Raw genomic sequence first — 25,049 nt, 5'->3', positions numbered from 1 at the left:
TGGCCAAAAAAATCGACAAAAAGCATAATAAAAGCTGAAAAATTAAAACTGAATTTTGTCTCACAAACTTTTTGGTAAAAAAGAACATGTTTTGTTAATGATCCTTAATTTTTAGGATACTGGAAACGTAGCAAAACTGGAAGAAATTATTAGTAAAGTTGAAAACCCAGAATCCAATCTAATTAAACCAGTGTCTTTGACTCTTCTTGATTCCTCCCCTGTTAGTGTTACTATTATTATTCCCAGCAATACCACCAACTCTCCTAAAGTATCCAAATCTGTTGAACCTGCATCAAATTCTCTTGAAGCCGTATCCAAGGATCGAACCGAGATCGAAGACCTGCTTCAGCAAGTTCAGAAACTAGATAAGGAAAGAGACATGTTCTCAATGATATCTAAATCTGCGCGAGACAAGCTGGAAAAGAAATCAATAGTGCATCCTGCAAAACCGATCATTTCAGGTATTTAAGGAAAACAAAAAATAACTAGCTAACAGTTAGATAATACTTAGTTAACAGTTAGATAATATTAATCAATTTTAGGCAAAAGTGAAATGCTTTGACGGCCTTGGTATATATTTTAAAGAATTACGGGGACGGGGGGGAAGGGGTTAGATGCTCTGATAAAACAAATTTCACGTGAAAAGGAAAGATCCCTTTTGATACTTGTTGCCCAAAAATTCACTTATTTTGTCCTGATTCTGAGAATAAAACCTAAAGAAAATAAAATAATTATAGAAAACTATTGTTAGGAAGTTTTTTTCTAGAAGTACAGAAGGATGTTGCTGATACTCAGGATGATGAAGAGGGTGATGAAGTTGTTAATGAAGAGGATGTCGATGAAGGTGCTGAAGTGGAAGAGGTAGCTAAGGCTATGAGATCAAGTTCCCATCTTTGGTTCAAGGTTGCGTCTAAATACGCCGAACAGGCAATAGCAGAGGTAGGGTTGGATTTATTGATTGATTTATTAGAATATTTCGTTGGATTGTGCTATCAATTTATAGACTCGTTCATTGGTCTTTATTTCATTTAATGGCTGACATTGACATTGTTGATGCAAATTAATTTATTTTTTGATTCACTGTCTCATTTGTTAATTTATTAATTCATTGACTTATTAATTCTCATTCATTTAATGATTTCTAGATTGATTTAATAAATAAAAAATTTGATGAAATTTATCCGCTAGAGCCCGACTAAAGGTAGTAAGAGAAGCTCTGAAGAAGGCAGTCCTGCTGCTGCTGCTGCAAAGAAGGCCAGAAATGACACTAATGAGAAAACTGAGATTGATCTGGAGCAAGAAAATCTTGTGAAGGTCAGTATTTACAAATATTAAAAACGATTTCTAAAAAAGTTTACAAATTATTTTTGATTAAAATAAGAAAAATGTTTCTTAAAAAATTAAAACTTAGGTTCAATGCAGTTGACAGTAAAAATAATGTATGTATTGACCAAATGTATGATGGATGAAATGTATGATGGACGAAATGTAAATTGGCCAAGTGTAATTTGGCCAAATGTAAATTGGCCAAATGTAAATTTGCCAAATGTAAATTGGCTAAATGTAAATTAGCCAAATGTAAATTGGCCAAATGTAAATCGGCCAAATGTAAATTAGCTAAATGTAAATTGGCCAAATGTAAATTGGTCTTATGTAAATTGACCAAACATAATTAGACCAAGTGCACCCACTCTTTGAGATGTCCTTTTTATCCAAATTCTTATTCAGTAAATATTTTATCGAGGAGTTAAAAAAATATATGTGACCATGGTTTTCTAGGAGATGAAGGAGAGGGAGGCTGCAGACCGTCTGCTCAGGTTCACCAGCATCAACTACAATAACGAGGACATCCTTGTCACCAAGGAGGACAAGGAGGAGGATGATGAGTTTGATGATGAAGTTGGGGATGAGGATCTGAGAAAATTAGGGATTAAATCTCTCAAGGCTGAAACATATCGGGATAAAATCCTTTTAGAGGAGGGATTAATTTCTAAAAAATCCAGTGCTACCCCTACGCTTCAGCAACAAAGCAATATTGGAGAAAAGGAGAAATCTAAGGATAATTTAAATTCTTCGGTGATTTTTTCCTCTTCAGTTCCAGGATTTTCCAGAAGCTCGAAGGTTTCCTGATCTTTCATTTTTAATATTAATTTTTGTTACCTTTAAAATCAAATATTAGGGTGCCCTGACACAACTTTTTAACTTAAGTTTTGCTTATTATTATGATTACTTTTTTACAAACTTAAAAGGAGTGTTTTTCAAAAATTGAAAGAGGGGGTAAGGCTGAATCCTAATCAAATTACGATTCGATCGCTATTAATTTTATTTAGATCTGTTGCGTCTTTAAGGAGACAATGGTTGACATTCATAAACTTCCCTTTCATTTTTCGCAAGCACTCCCTTCAATAGCATTAAAATTTCAGGACAAATTGCCTGTGGTCGATGTAATGAATGAGGAGATTCAAGGTATTTTTTTGTGAATGCAACAGTTTAACTGTTATTGTACATTTTTGTAATGTTTTGTCATTCAAAATCGAAAAATTATTTGAATTATAACTTCATTCGATCATTCTTGAAGGATCTCGGAGGTTTGAGGAAGTTGTAGATGATCCTGATGATCCTAATGAAATAACTGATGGGGCAGAGGAAGCGGAACTTTACGCCATTCAGGTTGGTTTAGTACCATAGGACTAGGAGTACCAAAAAAAAAAAAAAAAATATATTGAAAAAACACTTTATACAGGAGATTTGCACAAAAAAGGTACAATTTTGCACAAGGCGCCGCTAATCACATTTTTTTTACTCACCCTGTAAAATATGTTGTATAAAATATTACATATATTCCGGAAAATCCCCCCCCCCTAAAACCCATTGACCCTTTCTCTTAAAACTTAAACGTATCCTCAAGATTTTAAACAAATGGCGGGAAAATACCAACCTGTTCAACTGCCGCAACTTTTCCAGGCTGAGTTAGCGCGGGAAAATGAAAGTCTGGTTGCGGAGATGGTTAAAGCTGACAGAGTGGCGAATAGTATAACAGATCAAATGTATTCTGAGTGTCAGGTAACAGGTTAAGAACAAGATGATTGATTAAATGTTTGGTTTGATAGGACTAATTTACTGACCGTTTGGGTGGTTGATTGACTGATTTATTGATTGATCGTCTGACAACTAACTGACGCTTGGATGATTGATTGATTGGTTGGTTGGTTGGTTGGTTGGTTGGTTGGTTGGTTGGTTGGTTGGTTGGTTGGTTGGTTGGTTGGTTGGTTGGTTGATTGATTGATTGATTGATTGATTGATTGATTGCTTTCAGGAGCTGCTTCAGTTATTTGGAATCCCCTGGATAGTTGCTCCAACAGAAGCAGAAGCACAGTGTGCTTTCCTAGGTATCTTGTCTACATGAAAAGGGACTGTTCAAGCATTTTATTAGGGGCGAGAGAAATAAATAATAATTTTTTGTAATTTTTTGATTTAGTTCTCAACAAATCTAACCAAATTCTGATAATAATTAATTAAGGATTACCCCATTTCCCACTTATTAATATTTCGCGAACACTCCTTTTAAAATATTTTGTTGTTGGTATAAATCATTTTGTTTCAGATGACACAGGGTTGACTCACGGTACTATAACAGATGATTCAGATATCTGGCTTTTCGGGGGGAAAAAGGTTTATAAAAACTTCTTCAATCAGGTAACTTATAAAATTATTAATATTATCATAGTTATCTTATATTTTCTTTAAGCAAAATTGATTTTAAATGATTTAAATGATTTTGAAGAGATAATGTTTGGGTAAAAAAAATTTAATTTTGGTTAAGTTAAAAATAAAAATTTGTTAAAAGTAATTAATTTTTGCTTCTTATGCTTCTTAACCCTTACAATAGCTGTGTTTTTAGGAAAAGCATGTGGAAATGTTTAATTATGAGGAAATCTCTCATCATTTTGGTCTGGGCAGGTATCTTTTAAAACTAGTTTAAACTGAAAAGAGAATCCATAAAACTCTAAACACAGTTTAAGGTTATATATTTTTAAGAATTATTTACATTAATAGATTCATACATGAACGCCCGGGGTAGTAGAAAATGTTATAAAGGGGGCTTTGACATCATCATGTTTCATAAATCATCGTAATGGCATAATATTAATAAAATTATCTCTTTGTTTTGTTATTAATTGAATAAAACTTGAGATTTTATTTCAGAGACAAGTTAATTCTACTGGCTATGCTGACTGGAAGTGATTACACAGAAGGTATTTTCCTCTCTCTGATTTCGCTTTCAGTTTAAATTCAATTTACCTTGTAATGGTGCGACCAGAATTTTGTGTATAGGTTTAGTTCGCTTTTTTAAACTTCCAACATTTTAAAATCTGTATTCTGGTAAAGTTTGCTTTCATTACCCCTTGCAATCAGGGGTCCATATAATTCCTTTTTCAATCCCATTTGGGATTGACAAATTTGAAAGAAATGGGGGTAAATTCTTTAATTGTGGGCAAAGGTGTTAGTGGAATTTGAAAATTTTTTTTTAATTGGGGGCATTTTTTTTAAGTTGGGGGCAAAAAATTATTTTGGGATCGAGAAAATCAGCTTTTTTGGGAATTATATGGACCCCTGCTTGCAATATGTTAATCCTGAGAGAAAAAAGGAAAATGATTTTAACATGTTACTTTTTGGTTAGTTTTTTACACATGTTTTCTCTTGGGGTAAATTTGTCATGTAAGTCGGAGTCTAAATATCCTATTGTGGGTTATTGTACCAGTACTGCAGTTAGGGGATCAGCGCTGCGGCTAGGGGAATAACGCTGCAGCTAGGTGACAAACGCTGCAGCTAGGGGAAAAACGCTGAAGCTAGGGGAAAAACGCTGCAGCTAGGGAAATAACGCTGCATCTAGGGGAATACCCTGCAGCTTGGGGAATAACGCTGCGGCTAGGGGAATAACGCTGCATCTAGGGGAATACCCTGCAGCTTGGGGAATAACGCTGCGGCTAGGGGAATAACGCTGCAGCTAGGGGAATAACGCTGCAGCTAGGTGACAAACACTGCAGCTAGGAGACAAACACTAGGATTAGGTGATCAGCCCTGTGGTTCAGCGACAACTGCTGCGGCTAGGGGACTGACACTAAACTAGGGGGGGTGGGACAAGCACTATGGTTAGGGGACAATGACAATGGTCTAAAAACTAATTTTCTTTGTGTCAGGTGTTGAGGGGGTTGGACCAGTTACTGCTTTAGAGATAATAGGTAGGTTTATCTCAATCTATTTATCACCATCTTTTAACCTATCCATCGCCTTATATTTATCTATCATCTATCTATCTATCTATTTATCTATCTATCTATCTATCTATCTATCTATCTATCTATAACTATATATTTCTCTATTTATCTACTACTATCTTTTTATCTATCCATCCATCCATCACCATATATCTATCTATTTATCGCCATATATATATCTATCTATCAACAGCTATCTAACTATATATAACCATCTATTTATCTATCTATCCATCACTATCTATTTATCTTACTGTCCATCAATCACCATATATCTAACTATCTATATCTATCTATCTATCGATCTATCTATCTGCCCAGGTGAATTCCCTGGCGAGGGCCTGGAACCTTTGCTTCAAATGAAATCCTGGTGGGATAAATTTCATTCAGATTTTGGAAAGGTAAGGCACGTAAAAAGGGAATCATAGACGTGGTCTTAAGTGACCCTACAGTTTAAGAATGAGATGTCCTGTGCACAATTACACTCTTAAAACATTAACTGAGTATCAATGCAGGGGACGTAGGTTCAATACCGTGCTTATATATGCTTGTATATGCTTATTTGAATATTGCTTTGTACACAATTTATAAAGTTGTGCCTCTATAACTCCAGGATCGTAAAGAACAATAGATTTAAACATATCACAGATCATAGAGATAATGTAATCCAACCTCGCGCTTTATAAAAACTACTCATCATTTCTGAAACAGTATTCGGAAATTATTATTATAAAGATTTATTCACACACAAAGATATAAATACATATATAAATGGTGTAGTTTAAATTTGTTTAAATAAATTTTTTGAAAATACAGGTTTCCAAAAGAAAAGAGAAAAAATATGCAAAATCAGTACAAATAGAAAACATTGATTTTTTCTCACTACATAACATATTTATCATTTCAGTTATTACGTAATCATCGAATCCTTCAACATATAAATTATTCATTCTTGTATTTAAAAGTTCTTGTAAAACTGGAAATTTCCATTCATGTTCCAATGGGACATCAAAATATTTCATTTTACTAAGATCCGAAGGATTTACAGAACAATCATTCGCAATAGAAAATAAATTTCTGCCAAGAACTGTGTTGAGGTCATTTTACATAAATTAGAAAGAAATCTAATGCAAAGCTTATAACTTGCTTCTATAGTCTCATAGAAAGACACACATCTGCTAGCTAACATAGTTTTTACATGTAAACATTGTGAAATACTTTCAATCAAGTACCTATGCGTATCTCTTTGGCTTCTTGATTTGATTTGAGTTCAATCATTATAGATTAGAAAAATGTTTAAATCAGTAGTTTTGTAAATTTGATATGCCAATCTATAAATGAAGGATCACTTAAAAGTTACAAAAAATCAAGTGAAGAATTAAAATTAGTCAAGATTTATTATAACCCTAGGAGTACGGAATGCCGGTTGGGAACCAGGTTCGGGAGAAACTTCGCAAACTCAAATTAACTCGAGGATTTCCAAGTCAGGCTGTTATGCAGGAATGTAAACAATCAATATTTATCTTACCTCGCCATTTTGTCTCTTACTAATTTATTAAATTAAAATAATTTTGCATTTGGACATAAGCTGCTATACTTCAGATCTTGTAAATGCTATTTTTAAATTGAGTGAGTGATAAAGAATTGTTTATTTTCTAAGTAGGCGTACACTGACCCTAGGGTTGATACTAGCCAAGAGAAGTTTACCTGGGCTGTTCCTAATCTAGTAGCAGTCAGAGACTTTGCTAAGGTATCTGATTTATTAATTCATTGAACAGGATCCATCGCTCGAACCTGTAGGTCTCTAACCTGTCTATCCTCACTGTGGTAATGAGATGTGAGCCTCAGAGGTAGGGAAAGTAAGACTTCCAACGAACTTTGACAGTGGCAAACGACTTAAAGGTCGTCTTTTATCTTTGAAATAATTTGCAGCATTCATTCGTCAACCTTCTTATAACCATGTATGATTCTTGAAACAATAATCCCAAAATTCAAAAATTGTCAAAATCTGAACAAAATTTTTTAGTAATATTGTAAGCATAAAAATGGCAGACCACATTTTGGAAATGCCAGGACTAGGATAATTTTGAAATTGTTAAACTCTAGAATTATATTTTTATTGATAGAGTTTAGATACCGCAAATTATTTCAAAGATTAAAGTACTGTTATGAGCTTTTTAAAATGTGGTCTGTCCAAATTGACAAACATTTCTTGACCTTATTTCTTGAAGACTTTATCATTATAAGAGAGAAGAAAAGGCAATAATTAGAAAAATTCTAAAAATGACAATAAAACCCAAAAAAGCCCACTTACAGATGTGTTTTAGTCGGTTTTTGGGTGTGTTTTTTGGGCTGCATTTTTATGCCAACCCTGAAATTTTATTTAGGAAAAGTTCATTGCTGTATTATCTAGGAAAGAGTTAATGATTTATTATCTACTAGCTGAAGGGCCCAACGTTTCCCGTGAAATTTTTTTTTTTTTTAAGGTTCGATTTTTTTTTAGCCTTTAACACTCCCCGGCCACCACTGAGTGTCCACAAAAAAGTTCAGTCCAATCGGTCCAGCTGTTTGGCCGGTTATGGGCAACATATATATATATATATATATACGAATGTCTTGTTTTATTATATAGATAGATGAAAGGTTTAATGTTGTATTATTTAGGAAAGGTTTGGTTGGACCAAGTTCCAGATTGATGAGATATTGAAGCCGGTGATCAGATCCCTGCAGAGGTCTAGCCAGGGACGGATTGATACATACTTCTCCTCATATAGGATAAATCTACCAGAGACAGGTTGGTTTTTGGAAATATTAGAAATTAGGGCGCTCCTTGCCACTGTTACAGTCCTAACCTACTACTAATCAGCAGACCTTTTCTGTTAGCAAATTTCTGAGACAACAATCAAGAGTTTATTTTATAATTATTATTTTCTGCATTTTAAATTGGTCAAAAATTAGATCTCTTTTAAAGAGAAATAGAGTATAGATTAGGATTTGAGTTGATTTAAAAGTTTACAGCTTAACCGGCCTTGTTATTGTCTTTCTGTCTCTTTCTTTATTGTTAATACCAACCTGATAACATTGTTTAGGACTTGTTTCTACAAGTCGGCGGGTTGAGGAAGCACTCAGAAAAGTAAAAGGACTTCCAAGTCCTCAAAAGACTCCACCTAAGAAGATACAACGCGTTAAAACAGTCCCCAAGTCCACAAAAGAAGCTAAGACGACCAAAAAGTCCAAGAAAGATTCTACTCCACAACCATCTTCAGCTTCTTCTTCAATAACTCCTTCTACGATATCTTCAGAACCTCCTGCTCCTACTCCTGCTTCCTCCTGTTCAAGTGCAGCCTCAAACAGCACTAGTTCCCGCTCTGCCACCTCGAATCTACCTGGAATGTAAGAATTTAAAATTTTTCCTTGAACTTATAAGAACCCGTTTTTCCTTCCTTATCTTTTTTAAAAATCTTTTTTACCATACAATTAGAAATAGAAAATAGCAGAATTCTTGTTGTCTAGTTTTTCTTTTATTCATAAAATGTCGCTAAAGATTTTTAATTGGCCACTTAACTATTATTTTACAAAATGCCCAGAACACTTTTAGAGATATATCTGTTGCAACAATTGCAAATTACACAGTCCGTAGGCGATATTTCTGCTGTAAAACGAAGAACAATGACAACACATTCAATTCAGAGTTTTCTGGTTCTTCCTGTATTTAAAAAATAAAATCATCCAACCATTGTTTTGGGGATAATGTAATTTTTTGTGAAATTAATACAAAAATATTGTGTTTATTTTTCAAAGTATTGAAAAGTATGATTCTGATGTTTGCACAAGTATTTTTAAAGTCAAATTTAAATTTTTATTTAATTCATTTATTTTCTGCGATTTCATTAAATTATGTCGACCCTAATGCATTGAAGAATGGAGAGTTAATTTTTTAGAGTATATTTAAATACAAATTAAAAACTGCAAATGAATACTTACAGGAGTGTAAGTTCCAATAAAGCAGATGAAATTATTCTTCAAAGAGAAGAGAGGAAAAGAAATGAAAGGTAAACATCGTTTTATAGATTGATTTTTGTGGATAAAGGGGGGACTCCCCCCCCACCCCCACCTATCCATAGCATTCCACTATATCCTGTAAAATCGTGGAAAAAAAATATTTTTCTCTAGATTTTCGATACATAAACTTTTTGATAATTTTACTAAAATAAAAATGGAAATTTTGATCAATAAGATTAAGATCAATGTATTTATTATTAAATTTTAAATTTTTAACAATATTCTTTAAATAGTTTTTATAATAGTTAATTCTTTAAATAATTAAAATAGCAGATGTAAATATTTTACCATTTCTATAGTTCTTGTTCTTCATTTTCTTCTTGTTCATACATCTTTCAATCATATTTCGGCTAAGTTTGAAGAATAAAATTTGGGACATCCTTGCAGTTTTGCCAAGCTGCTTTAGAACCAGGTTAAGATGCCTCCTTTCCTATTTTTTTAAAGTACACTCATTAGATGTATCAGCAACTAAATTAGAACTAATTCAGCTACAAACAAACACATTCAAATTTCTGGTGTATTTTTTATCAGGGTGAAATGGAGGGGGGAGGGGACGTCTCTCAGCCCTATCGTCAATGTTGTTTTCATTCACTAATGGAATAAATTGATAGTGTAAAGCTTATCATTGGAGAGTTACCTTTCCATTTTTCCTGTTAAATTTTCTTTTTTCTTCATGTTTCTTGTTTCTACATTTTGAGGCCTTTCCAAATAGTTCTTGTGGCATCAAGTTGTGGAGCAGATAGGAAAGAGATAAGGAAGCTTCAAGGAGGGTATGAGGGATTTCAGAAAAAGATCCCTGCTTTCCTTTGTTAGTCTTTCCGACTTAAGTGGAATTAAGGAAACCCATAACAGCACCACTTGTGCAAAATGGGGAGTTGAAAGCCTTAGAGCCCCACCAGGTAGAATCTTCCACAGAAGTCCAGTCCTTACTGCAGGCTGAGTAAAAAGCCGTTATCATTGTGCATGGCTTGTATACCAATTAAGGGTTATACTTCTGTGTTCCTTTATCAGCTGAGATGTTGATAAGTTGATAAGCTGAAGATGGAGTTCTTGTTTGCTGTTTAATTTCTATGTTTCACTACTCCCCTGTAGGATAAGTCATGAGCAACTCTATGCAGCACTCTTACAAGCTGTTGAGCCGTGAGCTACTACGGGGAGAGGTCTGTAACCCTCCAAGAGCAGAAAGCAACTGAAATTAAAAACAATAATAAAAATAATAATAATAATATTAAAAACAACAATATAAAAGTCATCAATATCAAAAATAACAATATCATCAAAAGAACTTTAACATAAAATAAACAAGTCATCAAAAATAACAATATCGTCAAAAATATCAATTATTTCAAAAATATTAATCACATCAAAAATAATAACATCATCAAAAATAACAACATCATTAAAAATAACAACATCATCAAAATAATAATATCTCTCTGAAAGCAATGTTATTTAGTGAGGCACGAGCTAGAGCTGCGGAAATATTTAAGAAATCAAAAGAAGCAAAGGTAAATGCTATTTTCGCCCCGGGAACCTTTAATTTGAAATTATTTAAATTAAATAACAACATAGTATCTTAGGTAGACCAATTTTGACCAAATTCCTTCTTCGACTTTTTATTTGGAATGATGATTGAATGATGGTTGGTTTGTTAATTTGTTTTTCGTGATGTATCTGCTACTGTTAAGATTTTGATGGTAGCAGGTTTACAAGTTTATATATTGGGCTCTATTAATATTATTTTAACTTACAGTGGGGCCCATCAAACTGTAGAATAGAAAGACGACTTTTAATCTCAAGTTAGGCTTTTAAATAATCCAACTAAGTTGAAACACCGCAATTGTGCAGTTACCACAGAACCATTATAGTTTATTATAGAGCTACCAGTAATTCAGCTTTATTACGACATCTAATACACATAAGATTTCTCATTCCACAGTTTTATTGGTTTCACTTTATTATGAAAACTTTGTTATTGTTTAATTGTTTGAAGGAGAGAAAGCTGCAGAAAAGATTTAAACGACCGGCCCGGAAAGAGTTGAAAGAACACCAACTATCAAGTGACGAAGATTAGAGCCAGGTTTAAAAGGGCCTGTGGACTTAATTTCATGTGTACCTAAGTCATAATGCCATATCCGATTCACAACGGTACTCATTAAAACTTTGATTTAAAGTAAATAAGAGATTCTGGGTTTTTAGAATAAATTTTTCACGCTAGTAAAATGACAATATCTTCCACATTACTGATTAAATACTGGTTAAAGAGTATCGTTAAAAATCTGCTATGGCCTTTTTTTTTAAATGTAGGGTCACTTGAAATAACAAATTCCCATCCAAAATAAATAGATTTTTTGGAGAAAAGAATAAAATAAATAAAAACCTTTTTAATTAATCATAATTTGTGTTTTTATGTAAATGTAATTGCTCATGAGTTATAAAATCTCAATCCTCTGTGATGCACAAATATTAATATATTTATGTAGATAATTTTAAGTAAAGAAATGATAATTTTTTTTCAGATAAAATGCCGAAGGGTCGAAGCAAAGGATTTGGGCACTATATGTGCAAAAAGTTTTTCCATCCGGGGAACCCGGAAAATTTGGGTAAGTTTCTTAATATAGTGCATTGGATCCATTGACCCGGGTCCGGATCAACTAGACCAAAAAAATCTCACATCACAATAAAAATGAAATAATAAATTAAGAACACGTAAAAATGCAAAACACTATATTAATGGCCATATAAGCAAATTAAATCGGAAAGTACAATTTTACAACAATTTTTGTTTTTTATTCTAAAATCTTGTTTTTAGGAAAGTTTTGTCCAAGATTTAAATTATTATGCACATTTGATAATTTTTACTGACTATAAAAGGAACTATAAACCGAATCTTAAATGACTCCATTTAAAGACGACTTGTCCTATCCCTAATTATACACCTTAAACCCTCAATCTGTTAAAAAATATATAGTGATAGTTTAGCGATATAGCCGTTGTAATGTCTTGAAACTTGTCAAAAGTCAATTTAATAGAGAAGCACCAAATGCAAATAATCAATTTCTAGATAGAAAGATAAAGATATCTTGTTCATTCTTGTTTCCAGCTGAAGCTCTCTTTATGTATATTCAACCCAACTTTTCTAGAACTGCTGAAATAAAAAATTCATTATACTTCAAACTATATTTATGGCAAAATTTTGAAACTAGAATAGTATATTTGAATTTCTTAATGGGTTAGTACCGTGATGGACTAACCCAGGTGGCTCATGGTGTGTATTTGGGTGGTGCCTCAAATCATTGGTCTGTTCTCCGACATGTTGGAAACTAAATGTTCACACTGGTTTTGTGTGGTGACTCAAACCATTGGCCTGTTCTCCGAAATGTTAAATGGTCACACTGAATTTCGGTGGTTACTCAAACCGTTGGCCTGTTCTGGTCACACTGGATTTGAGTGGTCACTCAAACCATTGGTCTGTTTTCCGACATGTTGGAAACTAAATGTTCACACTGGATTTATGTCATAAACCAATACTGACACATTATTTTCTGAAGTGTATCACGTTTATTCTAGCTGGAGATTCCGACCTTATTTCTACAGAAAGACAGTTGGGGTAGTTTATTCTATTATTATATTTTCTAGAACGTGTATTTGTGGCTCGAGAGAAGGCCAAGGCCAAGGATAAACTTGAGAAGGATAAAATACAGGAATATGAGAGGGAACAGGAGACATGGAATAACAAGGCTGCAGTTACAAATACAAGGTATAGGCGCAATTACAGGTTTAGAGAGGGGGGGGGGATAAAATGCAAGAATATCGGCGCTACGACTCTTTTCCTATACAGCAATTTTCTGTGGGAAAAACATCCCGCTTCAAATTATTTAGAGTTTTGTTAGGTCTTCTAGTTCGCCGCAGGCTACAAGAGGGGCCAAGCGCTGCTGCTAGGCCTGGCTATGGAAGATTTTCAAAGTTGAGCAAAATCATAGGATAATGGCGCATAGCAAAATTTACGCTCGCAAAAATGCCACTAGCTTAGTGCGTAGGTTTTTTCTTTGTGTTTCTAGAGCCTCCATTTTGAATTTCTTTGTTTCAGGGACCGAGACAAGCTGGCGCTTAGTTTTATGTACGAACCCCCGGCTGGGATGAAGAAAGAGGATAAACCGGATACGGAGAAGAAGGACGGTAATAAGGTTTTTTTTAAAGGGATTGTTCAGCGTTCTTTTTAAATAGAGTGTTAACGATTTAAAAGGGGTATTTTAGAATTTTAGATTTCATCCTCTACAGTATAGAGAATAATTTGAATGTGTGAAAGGGAGTAATACATGTCAAAGGAAGTAATAAAGAGTTAAAGGGAGTAACAACGAGTTAAACGGAGTACTAATGAGTTAAAGGGAGTAATAATGAGTTAAAGGGAGTAATAATGAGTTAAACGGAGTAATAATGAGTTAAGGGGAGTAATAATGATTTAAAGGGAGAAATAACGTGTTAAAGGGAGTAATAATGATTTAAAGGGAGAAATAACGTGTTAAAGGCAGAAATAACAAAATGAAGGGAGAAATAACGAGTTAATGGGAGAAATAGCGATTTAAAGGGAGTAATAATGAGTTAAAGGGAGAAATAACGTGATAAAGGGAGAAATAACAAATTGAAGGGAGAAATAACGAGTCAAAGGGAGAAATAACGAGTTAAAGGGAGAAATAACGAGTTAATGGGAGAAATAACGAGTTAATGGGAGAAATAACGATTTAAAGGGAGTAATAATGAGTTAAAGGGAGAAAAACCGAGATAATGGGAGTACTAATGAATTGAAGGGAACATTTACGCGTTAATGGGAGAAATAACGATTTAAAGGGAGTAATAATGAGTTAAAGGGAGAAATAACGAGTTAATGGGAGAAATAGCGAGTTAAAGGGAATAATAACGAGGTAAAGGGAGAAATAACGAGTTAAGGGAGTACTAACGAGTTAATGGGAGTACTAACGAGTTAATGGGAGTACTAATGAGTTAATGGAAAACAAACGATTTAATGGGAGTACTAATAGCTTAATGGGAGAACTAATGAGTAAAAGGGAGAAATAACGAGTTAATGGAAGTAGTATTGAGTTAATGAAGTACTAATGCTTTAAAAGAAAACTAACGAATTAACAGTTGTAATGACAAGTTTAGAAATATAGAGTTAAAAGATCGTTAAATTTATTATTTTCCGAATCAAAGAGATTTTTAAAACTTTTAGAATTCAAAGAGTCATATTTTATCGGGATTTTCAACAGAATTCAAAAAGCGGTTGCTAATGTTAACGAATTAAAAAAGGGTTTTTAACGAATATAAATGGATTTTTAAGAGTGGTTTGTATGGTCAGTGGTCACCGAATTAAAGTAATTGTATGGAATGATTTATTTAAAAATGTAAAACCTATTTTAGAATTTAAGTTTGATTGGCAGAGGAATGCTCCCCGTCAGTCCTACGCTAAAGAAGATCCAAATATCGTCGATCATCCCTTTGGTAAAAGATTCTTTAATATTTAGATAATTGTTTTAGGTATAAGTGTACAGTTCACCAAATGTATAAGATGTCAAGTATGGGGGCATTCACATACAGAGAAACACTGCCCTAAGTATTCATTTATTTCATTCATTTATTTATTTATTTATGTATTCATTCTTTATTTACTCGTTCATTTATTCATGTTTTCATTCATCCTTTCATTCATTTATTCATTTATTCATTCATTCTTATATTTGTTTGTTCATTCATTCAGTCATCCATCCTTTTGTTCCTTTTTTAGATTTATTATGATGTCATGATAAATTACATAATCAATCACATTTTTATTTATTAACTATTTAATTTATTTGTATGCTTTATTTATTTATTATTAAATCTAAAGGGTTTGTAGGCGTAATTTTAAGTGCCCCTACATTCGTCGAGTGGATAGTGGAAAGCTTAGTCTGATCCAGAATGAATTATATATTCATGTTTATAATTGGAAAAGAGATTTGCACATTCCTACTGAAGGAAAACCATGAATGAAAACCCTTAAGCTAAAGAAGACGACGTTATCTTCCACAATATTTATCAGATAAATGTGTAAAGGGTACCGTTGTGAATCAGACATGCCTCGATCTGGAAATAAAGGATTACTTGAAATTACAATTCGACAGTTCCTTTAATAAATATCCTGCTATTCTTCAATAATAGTTCTGGTTCATTCATGTTTTCTTTTAGTAAAAAAAAATATATTTTATTTAATAATGATTAAAATGTAAACTTTATTCTGTTAATCTTTCATTTGTAGACTTGATCAGCATTACTATAAAATAATTATGTGAGGGAGCTCAAGCCTTAGGAATAAGGGTGGACTGCGGTTATTATTATTATCTAATGCAAAAGAATTTTAAATTGATTTAGAAATATTGACAATGATTAGTTTTGGTCTTTTATTGTGGTCACTGGTCATCAAAATATGTTCAGAATAGAAAGATGAATTGAACTGAATCTTACTTACAGTTATTGCTATTTTTAAGTTTACATTTAAGAAATTATTTATTTATATTTAAAGTACCCAATCCGTCGAACCCTCGAGTACCCAACCTGTCGAACCCTCGAGTACCCAACCTGTCGAACCCTCGAGTACCCAACCCGTCGAAACCTTGAGTACCCAATCCGTCGAACCCTCTAGTACCCAACCCGTCGAACCCTAGATTACCCAACCCGTCGAAACCTTGAGTACCCAACCCGTCGAACCCTAGAGTACCCAACCCGTCGAAACCTTGAGTACCCAACCCGTCGAACCCTCGAGTACCCAACCTGTCGAACCCTCGAGTACCCAACCTGTCGAACCCTCGAGTACCCAACCCGTCGAACCCTCGAGTACCCAACCTGTCGAACCCTCGAGTACCCAACCTGTCGAACCCTCGAGTACCCAACCCGTCGAACCCTCGAGTACCCAATCCGTCGAACCCTCGAGTACCCAACCCGTCGAACCCTAGAGTACCCAACCTGTCGAACCCTCGAGTACCCAACCTGTCGAACCCTCGAGTAAAATGGGATGTGCTAAGATTAGTTATCGGTACTTTGTATAACGATTATTTGCCCTGAGTCATAGATATTCTGTTATTTTAACTATCGTCGTTGTATTTCATTATATTTTGTTGACCACTGACCATCTGAATGTCCCCAAGGTATGGGAAGGCCCGGGATGAAGAGGAACCAGCGGTTGTTATCAACGAGAAGAAACTTATCCAGGAAATGAAACAAAAGGTCAGCAAAAATGTTTTAAAATTTCTTTTAATTTAGGGAAATAAATGAAATTTTACACCATACTTTTAAGGGCGGCCAGCTCGCTCTCTCAAAGTCTTTAAAAAATATCCCATTTTTTCGTAATGTTGAAAATTTATGCACGTTTTGAATAGGTTTTTTGTATTTTTGTTTATGGTAATTTGAAATTATTAATAAGTAATTTTCTTTTAGATATTGATTTAGGAAATAAACAACATGCACGAGGAAAATAAATTGTAAATTTTTTCATTAATTTTTTCTCGGGAAACTTTAGGATTGCCATTTTAGGTAATTTAAATCTGAGAATTGGTATTAGATATAGAACTAGAAATAAATCCTTGAAACATAAAAGTTTAATGCAAAGTGTGGAGGTTTTTGTCACTGACTTGAGATGTGCAGTTTGCACGAGGATGTCCAAAGCCCTAAAATTCAAGAAAAAATTCTGCAGCCGTACATTTTCCGGAATGTATAAATTAAACAACATTTTGTATTTTAGGATCGTCTTCAATTTACAAGTTACGGAACTTGGGATAACGGGAAGGTGATTATTATTTTTATTCTTTTTTAAGCGAGAATGTTAAAGTTTATTTTTATTCCTATTTTAAGAGTTTTATGCCCGGTTCACCACAACACACTTTAAAATCCTTTTTTTCCGAGCATAAGTTGTGGAGATATTCATGTTTTTCTATTTGGGAATTGGTCATTTTCAAAAGTGGTTTCCCATTGATCAATCATATTCAAAATATTGTCTATTTGGATGTGAACAAGCGTGATATAGTTTATTTAATCAGTCAATCAATCAAATAGTAAATATGATCTAGCTGGGTGGGAAACCGTAGGATGGTCTAATCAATCAATCAATCGCTAAATATTATCTAGCTGGGTGGGAAACAGTATGATCTAGTCTACTCCTCTCCATCTGAAGATGAAGGCGGAGGAGATCTCATGTCGGGACTACTCAAGGTATTCATCCATTTATTAGTTTGTTGATTTATTCATTTTTCATTGATTTATTTATTCATTCATTCATTTATTCATCTTTTCATCCTTCCTTGTATTAGTTTATTAATTCATCTGCCATTCATTTATTTATTCATCCATTTATTAGTTTATTCGTTTCTTTATTCATTCATTAGTTTATTCATCCTTTCATCCTTCCTTGTATTAGGTTATTTATTCATCTACCATCCAATTCATTTATTCATCCTTTCATCCTTCCTTGTATTAGTTTATTTATTCATCTACCATCCATTAATTTAATCATCTACCATCCATTCATTTATTCATCCATTCATTAGTTTATTCATTTCTTTATTCATTCATGAGTTTATTCATCCCTTCATCCTTCCTTGTATTAGTTTATTTATTCATCTACCATCCATTCATTTGTTCATTCATTCATTAGTTTATTCATTTCTTAATTCATTCATTAGTTTAATCATCCTTTCATCCTTCCTTTTTCAAGTTTATTTATATTTACTATTCATTCATTCATCCATTCATTAGTTTATTCATTCCTTCATTCATCCTTTAGTTTATTATAATCCTTTTATTAGTTTATTCATTCATTCGGTAATTGATTCATCCTTGTATAAGTTTGTTCATTCATTTATTCTTTCATTAGTTTATTAATTTTTTCATCCTTTCGCAATTTTTTTCATTTATCCATTCATTAGTTTATTCATCCTTTCATTCATTTATTAGTTTATTCATTTTTCATTCATTTATTAGTTTATCCATTCATAAATCCTTTATTTAGTGTATCTATTCATTCATTTATCCTTCCATTTCTTCATTAATTTATTCATTCATTCATTCGATCATCTCTCATTTGTTTATTCATTCATTCATTCATGCATTCATTTATTTATTAATTTGAATAAATTAATATTTGTCCATTCAAATATAGATAAATTAATATTTGTATTCATATGTTCAAATTTATTTTTATTTGTTACATTTAATCATCAAAATAGGATATGCCATTTCATAATCAAGTTGTCATCTTTTTTTAGTTGTCATCTTGTCTTGTAAATTTACATGATTTAATGTTAAAATATTTTTTTTAAAAGAATCCGAGGAAAAGAGAAGAAAATAAAGATATTGAGATCTAAAGTGAAAAAAGAATCTGAACGAAATCGAAGAAAACATCACAAAAAATTCGCAAAATCCGAAAAGACTTCAACACGTGATAAATCCACGAAACGTGACGTATCCAGGGGAAAAGGTTCCAGACGGAAATATGAAAGATCGTCTTCTCCCAAGGAGAGCAAACAAGAGACTGCCAAAATATCGGACAAATCACGGTAAAGCAACGATTTGAAATGTGCTTTCTAACTGTTATTATAAGTCTTAAGGAACATGTTTATTCTTGCTTCAACATAAATTATAATTTCCCTTCTTAATGTTTTTCGTTCATTGCAGGATTCCACAAAGACGACTTAAAACTCTTCAAATATGACGAGCCCTTTTGTCTTGAATGTGGTCTTCAAAAGTTTAAATAGCTTATTTAATGAGATGGCAAGGAAAGAAAAAAGTTTATAGTTGCAAGGAATCATAAATACTAGAAAATAGACAGTATAAATTCCGCACAGTCATCTCTAAAGTCTAATACTCAGTGTGTAATCCTTTATTTTAACTCATTAAAATATTGAATTATTTTTTAGATTAGCGTACCTGAATAAAATTGATGATATTCTATTTTCTGATATTGGTCCTCCCCCACCTCGTAAGGTGGGTGTTTTACTCAAAGTTTTTTCCTTATTCTTGTTATTGTTATTGTTATTGTTATTGTTACTGTTACTGTTATTGTTATTGTTATTGTTATTGTTATTGTTATTGTTATTGTTATTGTTATTGTTATTGTTATTGTTATTGTTGTGTTTGTTGTTGTTGTTGTTGTTGTTGTTGTTGTTGTTGTTGTTGTTGTTGTTGTTGTTATCTAATACAGATGATAAAATTATTATTACTATTTTCATTTTTAACCTAAAGATAATAAACAGAAATTTATCTCGTGCAAAGCATTTTCGAAATAATATTTAATAAATTTGTTCATTTAAAAAAGGATTATATGGCATAATTTTTTTTTAATGATTTATTTTCAATTTATAGCAATACAAATTTGGATTTTGTATTTTCCATGATTTGCATAAAAACATGAATTTTGGATTTGGTATTTTATTTTATCCTTCACAATATATTTTTAATTCCGTCTTCTAGGAGTCCGAACTTAATAAATCAGGAGAAAGCTTTCTGAGTGAAGTTGACAAGATACTCGGGCTGACAGGTTTATTTTAGATTTAGTTCAACTTAGTTAGCTTTGATTTGGTGACCACTCTTTTTTGCTTTATCGTCATAATTTTCCCAGATTTTTAAAAAAATTACAGAGAAATTTTCAAACGCTATATGTACTTTATGGCACATAGCTTTTTTATTTTTACACCGTTTTTAAAAACAACTGAAGGACAATTAAATAAACTAAACATGATTCCGAAAAAAATGTCTACATATCTACAAATTTTGTTAAATACTCATCAAAGGTTTTTTACAAAATGAACACTTATTATTTTTTAAATGGCGCGCAAATTCTTAAATGACGTTTTCACTAGATGAGGGAGAATCATCAGAATCTAGGGATAGTGATGATAATGATGATGATGATGATGATGATGATGATGATGATAATGATAATAATGATGATGATGATGATGAAGATGAATCTGAAGAAGAAGAAGAAGAGTCGGAGTCAGAAGAGGAAAAAGAAGAAGAAGAAGAAGAACAGGAAGAGGAGGCCCTTACGGAGACTGAAATGCGTCTTTTTAATCTGATTAGTATTAACAAGGAAGTTAAAAAGTTTTGTCAATTTTTTAAGATCGCTAATTTAATTCATAGGGTGTCCTACCAAAAAATGACAGGTGATGGCGAAGTCTTTGATCTTTGAAATAATGTACATTGTTTCATTCTTTAACTTACTACATGTCTGATTTTTGAAACAACACTATTCTCCTAGTCCTGGCATTTCCAAAATGAGGTCTGCCTTTTTGTGCTTCAAAATTACCAAAGATAATCAAAATTTCGTTCAGGTTTTCAATTACAAAAAAAAAGTTGTCTAAACCTGAACAAAATTCTTTACCCCGTAATTTTGAAAGTACAATAATGGCAGACCACATTTAGCAAACGCCAGGCTTCTGAGGGTTAGTTTCTAATTCTTATTAATTCAAGAATTTTACCTTCGGTTGTCAAATTAATTTTGCATTATATTTCCTTCCTTTTTCTTTTTTATCATTTAGGACCACAAAAAATAGAGTAAACACAAAAAATATAGAAATAACTTTTATCTTGTGAACACAGATTGATGTGAAGAAAAACTTCGAGGATAAATATCCTGATACTAATTGTCATTTCTGCAGGTACAACCATTCATTCATTCTACGTTCATTTATTACTAATTTTCTCAATTCATTAATTCATTCATCTATTTATTTACTCATACTTTTATTCATTTATTAAATCATTTATCCATTCATTTATTTATTTATTTATTCATTCATTCATTCATGCATTCATCCTTGCATTTATTTTCCTTTCATCCTTTCATATATTCATTTATTCTTTTATGCATCCTTTCATAATCTTACTCGTTCTTACATTCATTCATTCATTCATTTATTTATTCAAATTTTTTCCCTTTTTTGTAGAGTAGAAGAAAATACTGAACACCTGGCTGTGTGTCCTGTGTATGATGATATTATGAAAGGGAGAGAGTTTCAGGATATTAAGTCTCAGGTTACCTATTTACAAAACTACGCAATTTAAGCGTAAAATTTACTGAAAAACATAAATCTTAGATTAGATTTTTTTTTTTACTTTCCTCTATTTGCTTCAAAATATTTATATTATGTTAGTTCAGAGAGTTTTTTCCAGATTTTTAATTTGTTTACTGTGATGTCAAAAGAAATTGGTTTATATTAACAATCCTAGATAAATTTTCTATCTCTTTGATCATTATTCTCACTCTGAAATCTGGGCATCACTTTGTTTTAAGTTAAAAAGTCATTTATTTAAAAGACATACTAAGTTAAAGTTTATTGAACTATTAAAAACTAGTTATAATGTTATTATCATAATTAATATTATATTATATTATCAGAATTTAGCAAAGGTCAAAACTGCTTTAAAGCACATAAGGAAAGCTCTGTTAAAACGTGCAAAGGTAAAAAATTTCTTTTTTTTTAATTTACAGATTTTTTTTATGTTGTAATATTTTAGGCTCTATCAGTTACGAGTGTAGGATCAATTTCTGCTGAAAACATGGCACTGTTAGGTACATTTTTATTTAATTTTTTTATTCTGAAAATATATTTTTTTTCAAACACACTTTTTTACACATTAATGGTGAATTGTAAACAATTTATTATGAAGTGAAATGTCTTCCAAGTATAAAAGATAAATTGCATGTTCTTAAAATTTGTGAATTTTGTATTTCTGATAGTATTTATATCATGAAGTAAGTGCTAAACAGTAACTATTGCTCGAAAGTTACACTTAATATGACCTTTGGTTTATTGTTGGCGATAGGAACTTTTTCCCCTGAACTGTTTTGAAATGTTTGCCCCTGACTATTTGGTACATATACCACTGAACTATTTGGAACATATTCCCCCTGAACTATTTTTAACTTTTTCCCCTGAACTGTTTTGAACGGTTTGCCCCTGACTATTTGGTACATATACCACTGAACTAATTAGAACATATTCCCCCTGAACTATTTTGAACTATTTCCTCTGAACTGTTTGCCCCTGACTAATTGGTACATATACCACTGAACTAATTAGAACATATTCCCCCTGAACTATTTTGAACTATTTCCTCTGAACTGTTTTGAACTGTTTGCCCCTGACTAATTGGTACATATACCACTGAACTAATTAGAACATATTCCCCCTGAACTATTTTGAACTATTTCCCCTGAACAGTTTTGAACTGTTTGCCCCTGACTATTTGGTACATAATATACCACTGAACTAATTAGAACATATTCCCCCTGAACTATTTTGAACTATTTCCCCTGAACTGTTTTGAATGGTTTGCCCTTGCCTATTTGGTAAATATACCACTGAACTAATTAGAACATATTCCCCCTGAACTATTTTGAACTTTTCCCCCTGAACTGTGACTGATTTATCTATTTTTAGATTTATCTGTGAAACCAGTGTTAGATGAACGCTGTAAACGTGCGCTAGAAATATTAAACTCTCAACCCTTCAACATTGTTTAGTCACAAAATCCTGTATCCTGTATAGGCACAAGTGTGATTTATGTTATAGTTTCAAAGAAAATTGGTTTCCTGATGGTAATGTTACATCGTCTATACGCAACATCCTACTGCAATATCGGACCTACGCCGGCTGTTTATTTTTGTGTTATTTGAGGGCTAGGTTTCTGGGCCGAGCGCCGCGACTAGGACAGGCAAGGGGGCCGGGAGCTGCGGTCACAGGTCTATATAGCAGAGCTTGTAAAACCTCTTGCTAGCAGGTCGGATGTGTAGTATAGCGGATTTCGCGTTGGTAAGAAGTGGAGTATAGCGGATTTGCGTAAGTCGAAAAATACACCACTTTCCTGATCTGCAGTTTTACCCCCTGGTAAAATCAGATGTTAACGGTAAAAATCAGATGTTAACGGTAAAATCAGATGTTAACGGTAAAATCAGATGTTAACGGTAAAATCTCCCAATTTTAAAGTACTCACCACTCTGTCCATGCGCAGATTACTCAATATTTCGACAAAATGGTTTTCATGGAGAAAGTTTTTTTATCCTGAATCAATGTCTCCGTCATAAATCAACATATTCGTCTAATCGACGGAAAGATTTGTTGCTGGAAATAAAGGTAATAGAACAATTGTCGTTATTTAATTGGATAATTTTTAATTTTTTTAGATAATTTTTTAGATGATACTTTGTATTCGTTGTGTTTAAGGATTTAATGCAAGGAAAGTTATTTCAGAGGTGTACGCATCTTGTGTACTGCAGTGTACTGCCACTGGGCGGTAATGTAAACACAAGACGGATGTCGAAACCTGACATGGGATCAATCTTTCACATAAATAATCAATGAAATATTCTGGTCATATAGGAAAGTATTATGTGAATTATCAAAATTATCAAAATTTAATGCTTTTAACCTCCTCGGATACTAAACGAACACTGATGCATCTATTCTTGTTCCGCCCAAAGAGAACTGGTTTCAATATGTACGCAGAGTATACGCAACTGCAATTAACTTTCCTTGCATTACATTCTTGATCTAATCTATGCTTTTAAGGTTTTTTAAAAATTTTACTTCATATTCATTATTCAAGCAAAAAAACTAAAACTTAGTTTTTAGTCAAGGCTTAACCAATAGATGCGTTAAAGAACCTGTAAAATCTTTCCTTGGGATGTTTAGAAAAATAAAAATTTCCCTGTTTGATAATTGAAGGACTGCAGTATGGTTTTAGGGAATCATATTGGCGTACTAAGCCTAATCTAATCTATGTTTTTTAAAAATTTTACTTCATTATTCATTATTCAAGAAAAAAAACTAAAACTTTGTTTTTAGTCAAGGCTTAACGAATAGATGCGTTAAATTTGGTAAATTGATTTAAAAATAAACACTTGAATTGTGATTTGTAAATTTTTAAAATTATTTGTTTTAATTTATTCATTTAGGGGGATCTTATTTATGGAGTGCACCCAGTCTACCTAGCGCTGCGGGCAGAGAAAAGAACATTTAACAAGGAAAAAAGCATTTTTAAGAGATTTTTTAAACATAAAATATTATTAATTTTAATGTTTAAAAAAAACATAAAATAAATATACGGAACCTGGACGTAATAAGAGTTAATTTGTATTAATCCCTTGACAATTTTTAAATGCTTTTCTTAAGTAGATTTTTTACAACAGGTAAGGCATACGAAATAGATTAATTTAATTATTTTAAAACACTCTTACACATTATTTTTAGGGGCAGTTCAAAGGCCGTTGAATTGGCTGAAATGGCCGAGAAGAGGAATATTCCGGCTGTACAACTTTCAAGGTGGGCATAAATGCCACAATTTTTAAAATCCGGGTAAACGCCGCAATTCAGATTTTTTATTCAGAGATAATCTTGACGAACTGACAAGAAAGGTTTCAAGGTACAAGGATCATCATGTACATCAAGGTAGTGTTTATGTACAGTGCAGTGAGCAGAATACAGTTTACACGAAACCTATCAAATTGAAAAACTGATTATTTCCTCGTTAATATGCGATTTTCTTGATAAATTGATTGATCAATAAGTGAATGCTTCGTTTATTTTTTATTAATTAGCTCATTGCTCGGCTAGTTTACTTTTGTATGAAAACAATACTTTTTTCTGTTAATTGATCTGTAATAGTTGATTTATTTAATTG

At 32.5% G+C, this 25,049-nt stretch overlaps 3 protein-coding genes across 4 annotated transcripts in view; all 3 read left to right on the top strand.

Moving 5' to 3' along the window:
• The window catches only part of LOC111715294 (DNA repair protein complementing XP-G cells homolog), a 16,600-nt gene extending 4,739 nt beyond the window's left edge, over positions 1-11,861 (top strand). The window contains exons 10-29 of the mRNA XM_023490602.1: positions 116-461; positions 767-939; positions 1,189-1,314; positions 1,780-2,121; positions 2,424-2,466; positions 2,579-2,670; positions 2,965-3,063; positions 3,317-3,389; positions 3,605-3,696; positions 3,902-3,960; positions 4,207-4,256; positions 5,202-5,243; positions 5,601-5,680; positions 6,690-6,779; positions 6,943-7,029; positions 7,944-8,073; positions 8,369-8,672; positions 9,266-9,331; positions 10,798-10,849; positions 11,335-11,861. Coding sequence (XP_023346370.1) covers positions 116-461; positions 767-939; positions 1,189-1,314; positions 1,780-2,121; positions 2,424-2,466; positions 2,579-2,670; positions 2,965-3,063; positions 3,317-3,389; positions 3,605-3,696; positions 3,902-3,960; positions 4,207-4,256; positions 5,202-5,243; positions 5,601-5,680; positions 6,690-6,779; positions 6,943-7,029; positions 7,944-8,073; positions 8,369-8,672; positions 9,266-9,331; positions 10,798-10,849; positions 11,335-11,415 — 2,427 coding nt within the window. The 3' untranslated portion in view covers positions 11,416-11,861. The remainder of the gene's footprint in view (positions 1-115; positions 462-766; positions 940-1,188; positions 1,315-1,779; positions 2,122-2,423; positions 2,467-2,578; positions 2,671-2,964; positions 3,064-3,316; positions 3,390-3,604; positions 3,697-3,901; positions 3,961-4,206; positions 4,257-5,201; positions 5,244-5,600; positions 5,681-6,689; positions 6,780-6,942; positions 7,030-7,943; positions 8,074-8,368; positions 8,673-9,265; positions 9,332-10,797; positions 10,850-11,334) is intronic.
• Positions 11,861-23,429, top strand: LOC111715287 (corepressor interacting with RBPJ 1). 2 transcript variants are annotated; one of them, XR_002768201.1, is made up of 18 exons: positions 11,861-11,944; positions 12,981-13,101; positions 13,432-13,520; positions 14,760-14,840; positions 14,877-14,952; positions 16,520-16,598; positions 17,113-17,157; positions 17,496-17,580; positions 18,688-18,922; positions 19,283-19,349; positions 19,836-19,902; positions 20,330-20,457; positions 20,967-21,025; positions 21,314-21,401; positions 21,766-21,828; positions 21,885-21,939; positions 22,811-22,968; positions 23,215-23,429. XR_002768201.1 is itself a non-coding variant. In XM_023490595.1 (17 exons), exons 1-17 carry the CDS (start codon positions 11,866-11,868, stop codon positions 22,891-22,893), a joined length of 1,500 nt encoding a protein of 499 aa, XP_023346363.1. In that variant the 5' UTR covers positions 11,861-11,865; the 3' UTR covers positions 22,894-23,429. The 2 variants fall into 2 exon arrangements, 1 of the variants encoding a protein (XP_023346363.1); XM_023490595.1 differs by having other exon boundaries at positions 22,811-23,429.
• Positions 23,156-25,049, top strand: LOC111715293 (uncharacterized). Its single transcript, XM_023490600.1, has 6 exons — positions 23,156-23,182; positions 23,357-23,503; positions 24,325-24,393; positions 24,545-24,558; positions 24,620-24,691; positions 24,756-25,049. The coding sequence occupies exons 1-6, from the start codon at positions 23,156-23,158 to the stop codon at positions 24,883-24,885; spliced, it is 459 nt and encodes a 152-aa protein (XP_023346368.1). The 3' UTR covers positions 24,886-25,049.

This window comes from Eurytemora carolleeae, unplaced genomic scaffold (genome assembly GCF_000591075.1).
Source record: "Eurytemora carolleeae unplaced genomic scaffold, Eaff_2.0 scaffold1751, whole genome shotgun sequence".
Lineage (NCBI taxonomy): Eukaryota > Metazoa > Arthropoda > Copepoda > Calanoida > Temoridae > Eurytemora > Eurytemora carolleeae.
Note: the sequence above shows the minus strand (reverse complement) of the source record. Positions and strands in the feature narration are given on the sequence as shown.

Bases quoted from the DNA above. Each gene is read 5' to 3' on its own strand.
- LOC111715287 (XM_023490595.1), top strand. From the start codon at position 11,866: ATGCCGAAGGGTCGAAGCAAAGGATTTGGGCACTATATGTGCAAAAAG. The intron at 17,581-18,687 runs TATTCATCCATT...TTTTTTTTAAAA, and splicing joins CATGTCGGGACTACTCAAGG to GAATCCGAGGAAAAGAGAAG. The intron at 21,026-21,313 runs GTACAACCATTC...CCTTTTTTGTAG, and splicing joins ACTAATTGTCATTTCTGCAG to AGTAGAAGAAAATACTGAAC.
- LOC111715293 (XM_023490600.1), top strand. From the start codon at position 23,156: ATGTGTAGTATAGCGGATTTCGCGTTG. The intron at 23,183-23,356 runs GTAAGAAGTGGA...CCAATTTTAAAG, and splicing joins GTATAGCGGATTTCGCGTTG to TACTCACCACTCTGTCCATG. The intron at 23,504-24,324 runs GTAATAGAACAA...TTATTCATTTAG, and splicing joins ATTTGTTGCTGGAAATAAAG to GGGGATCTTATTTATGGAGT.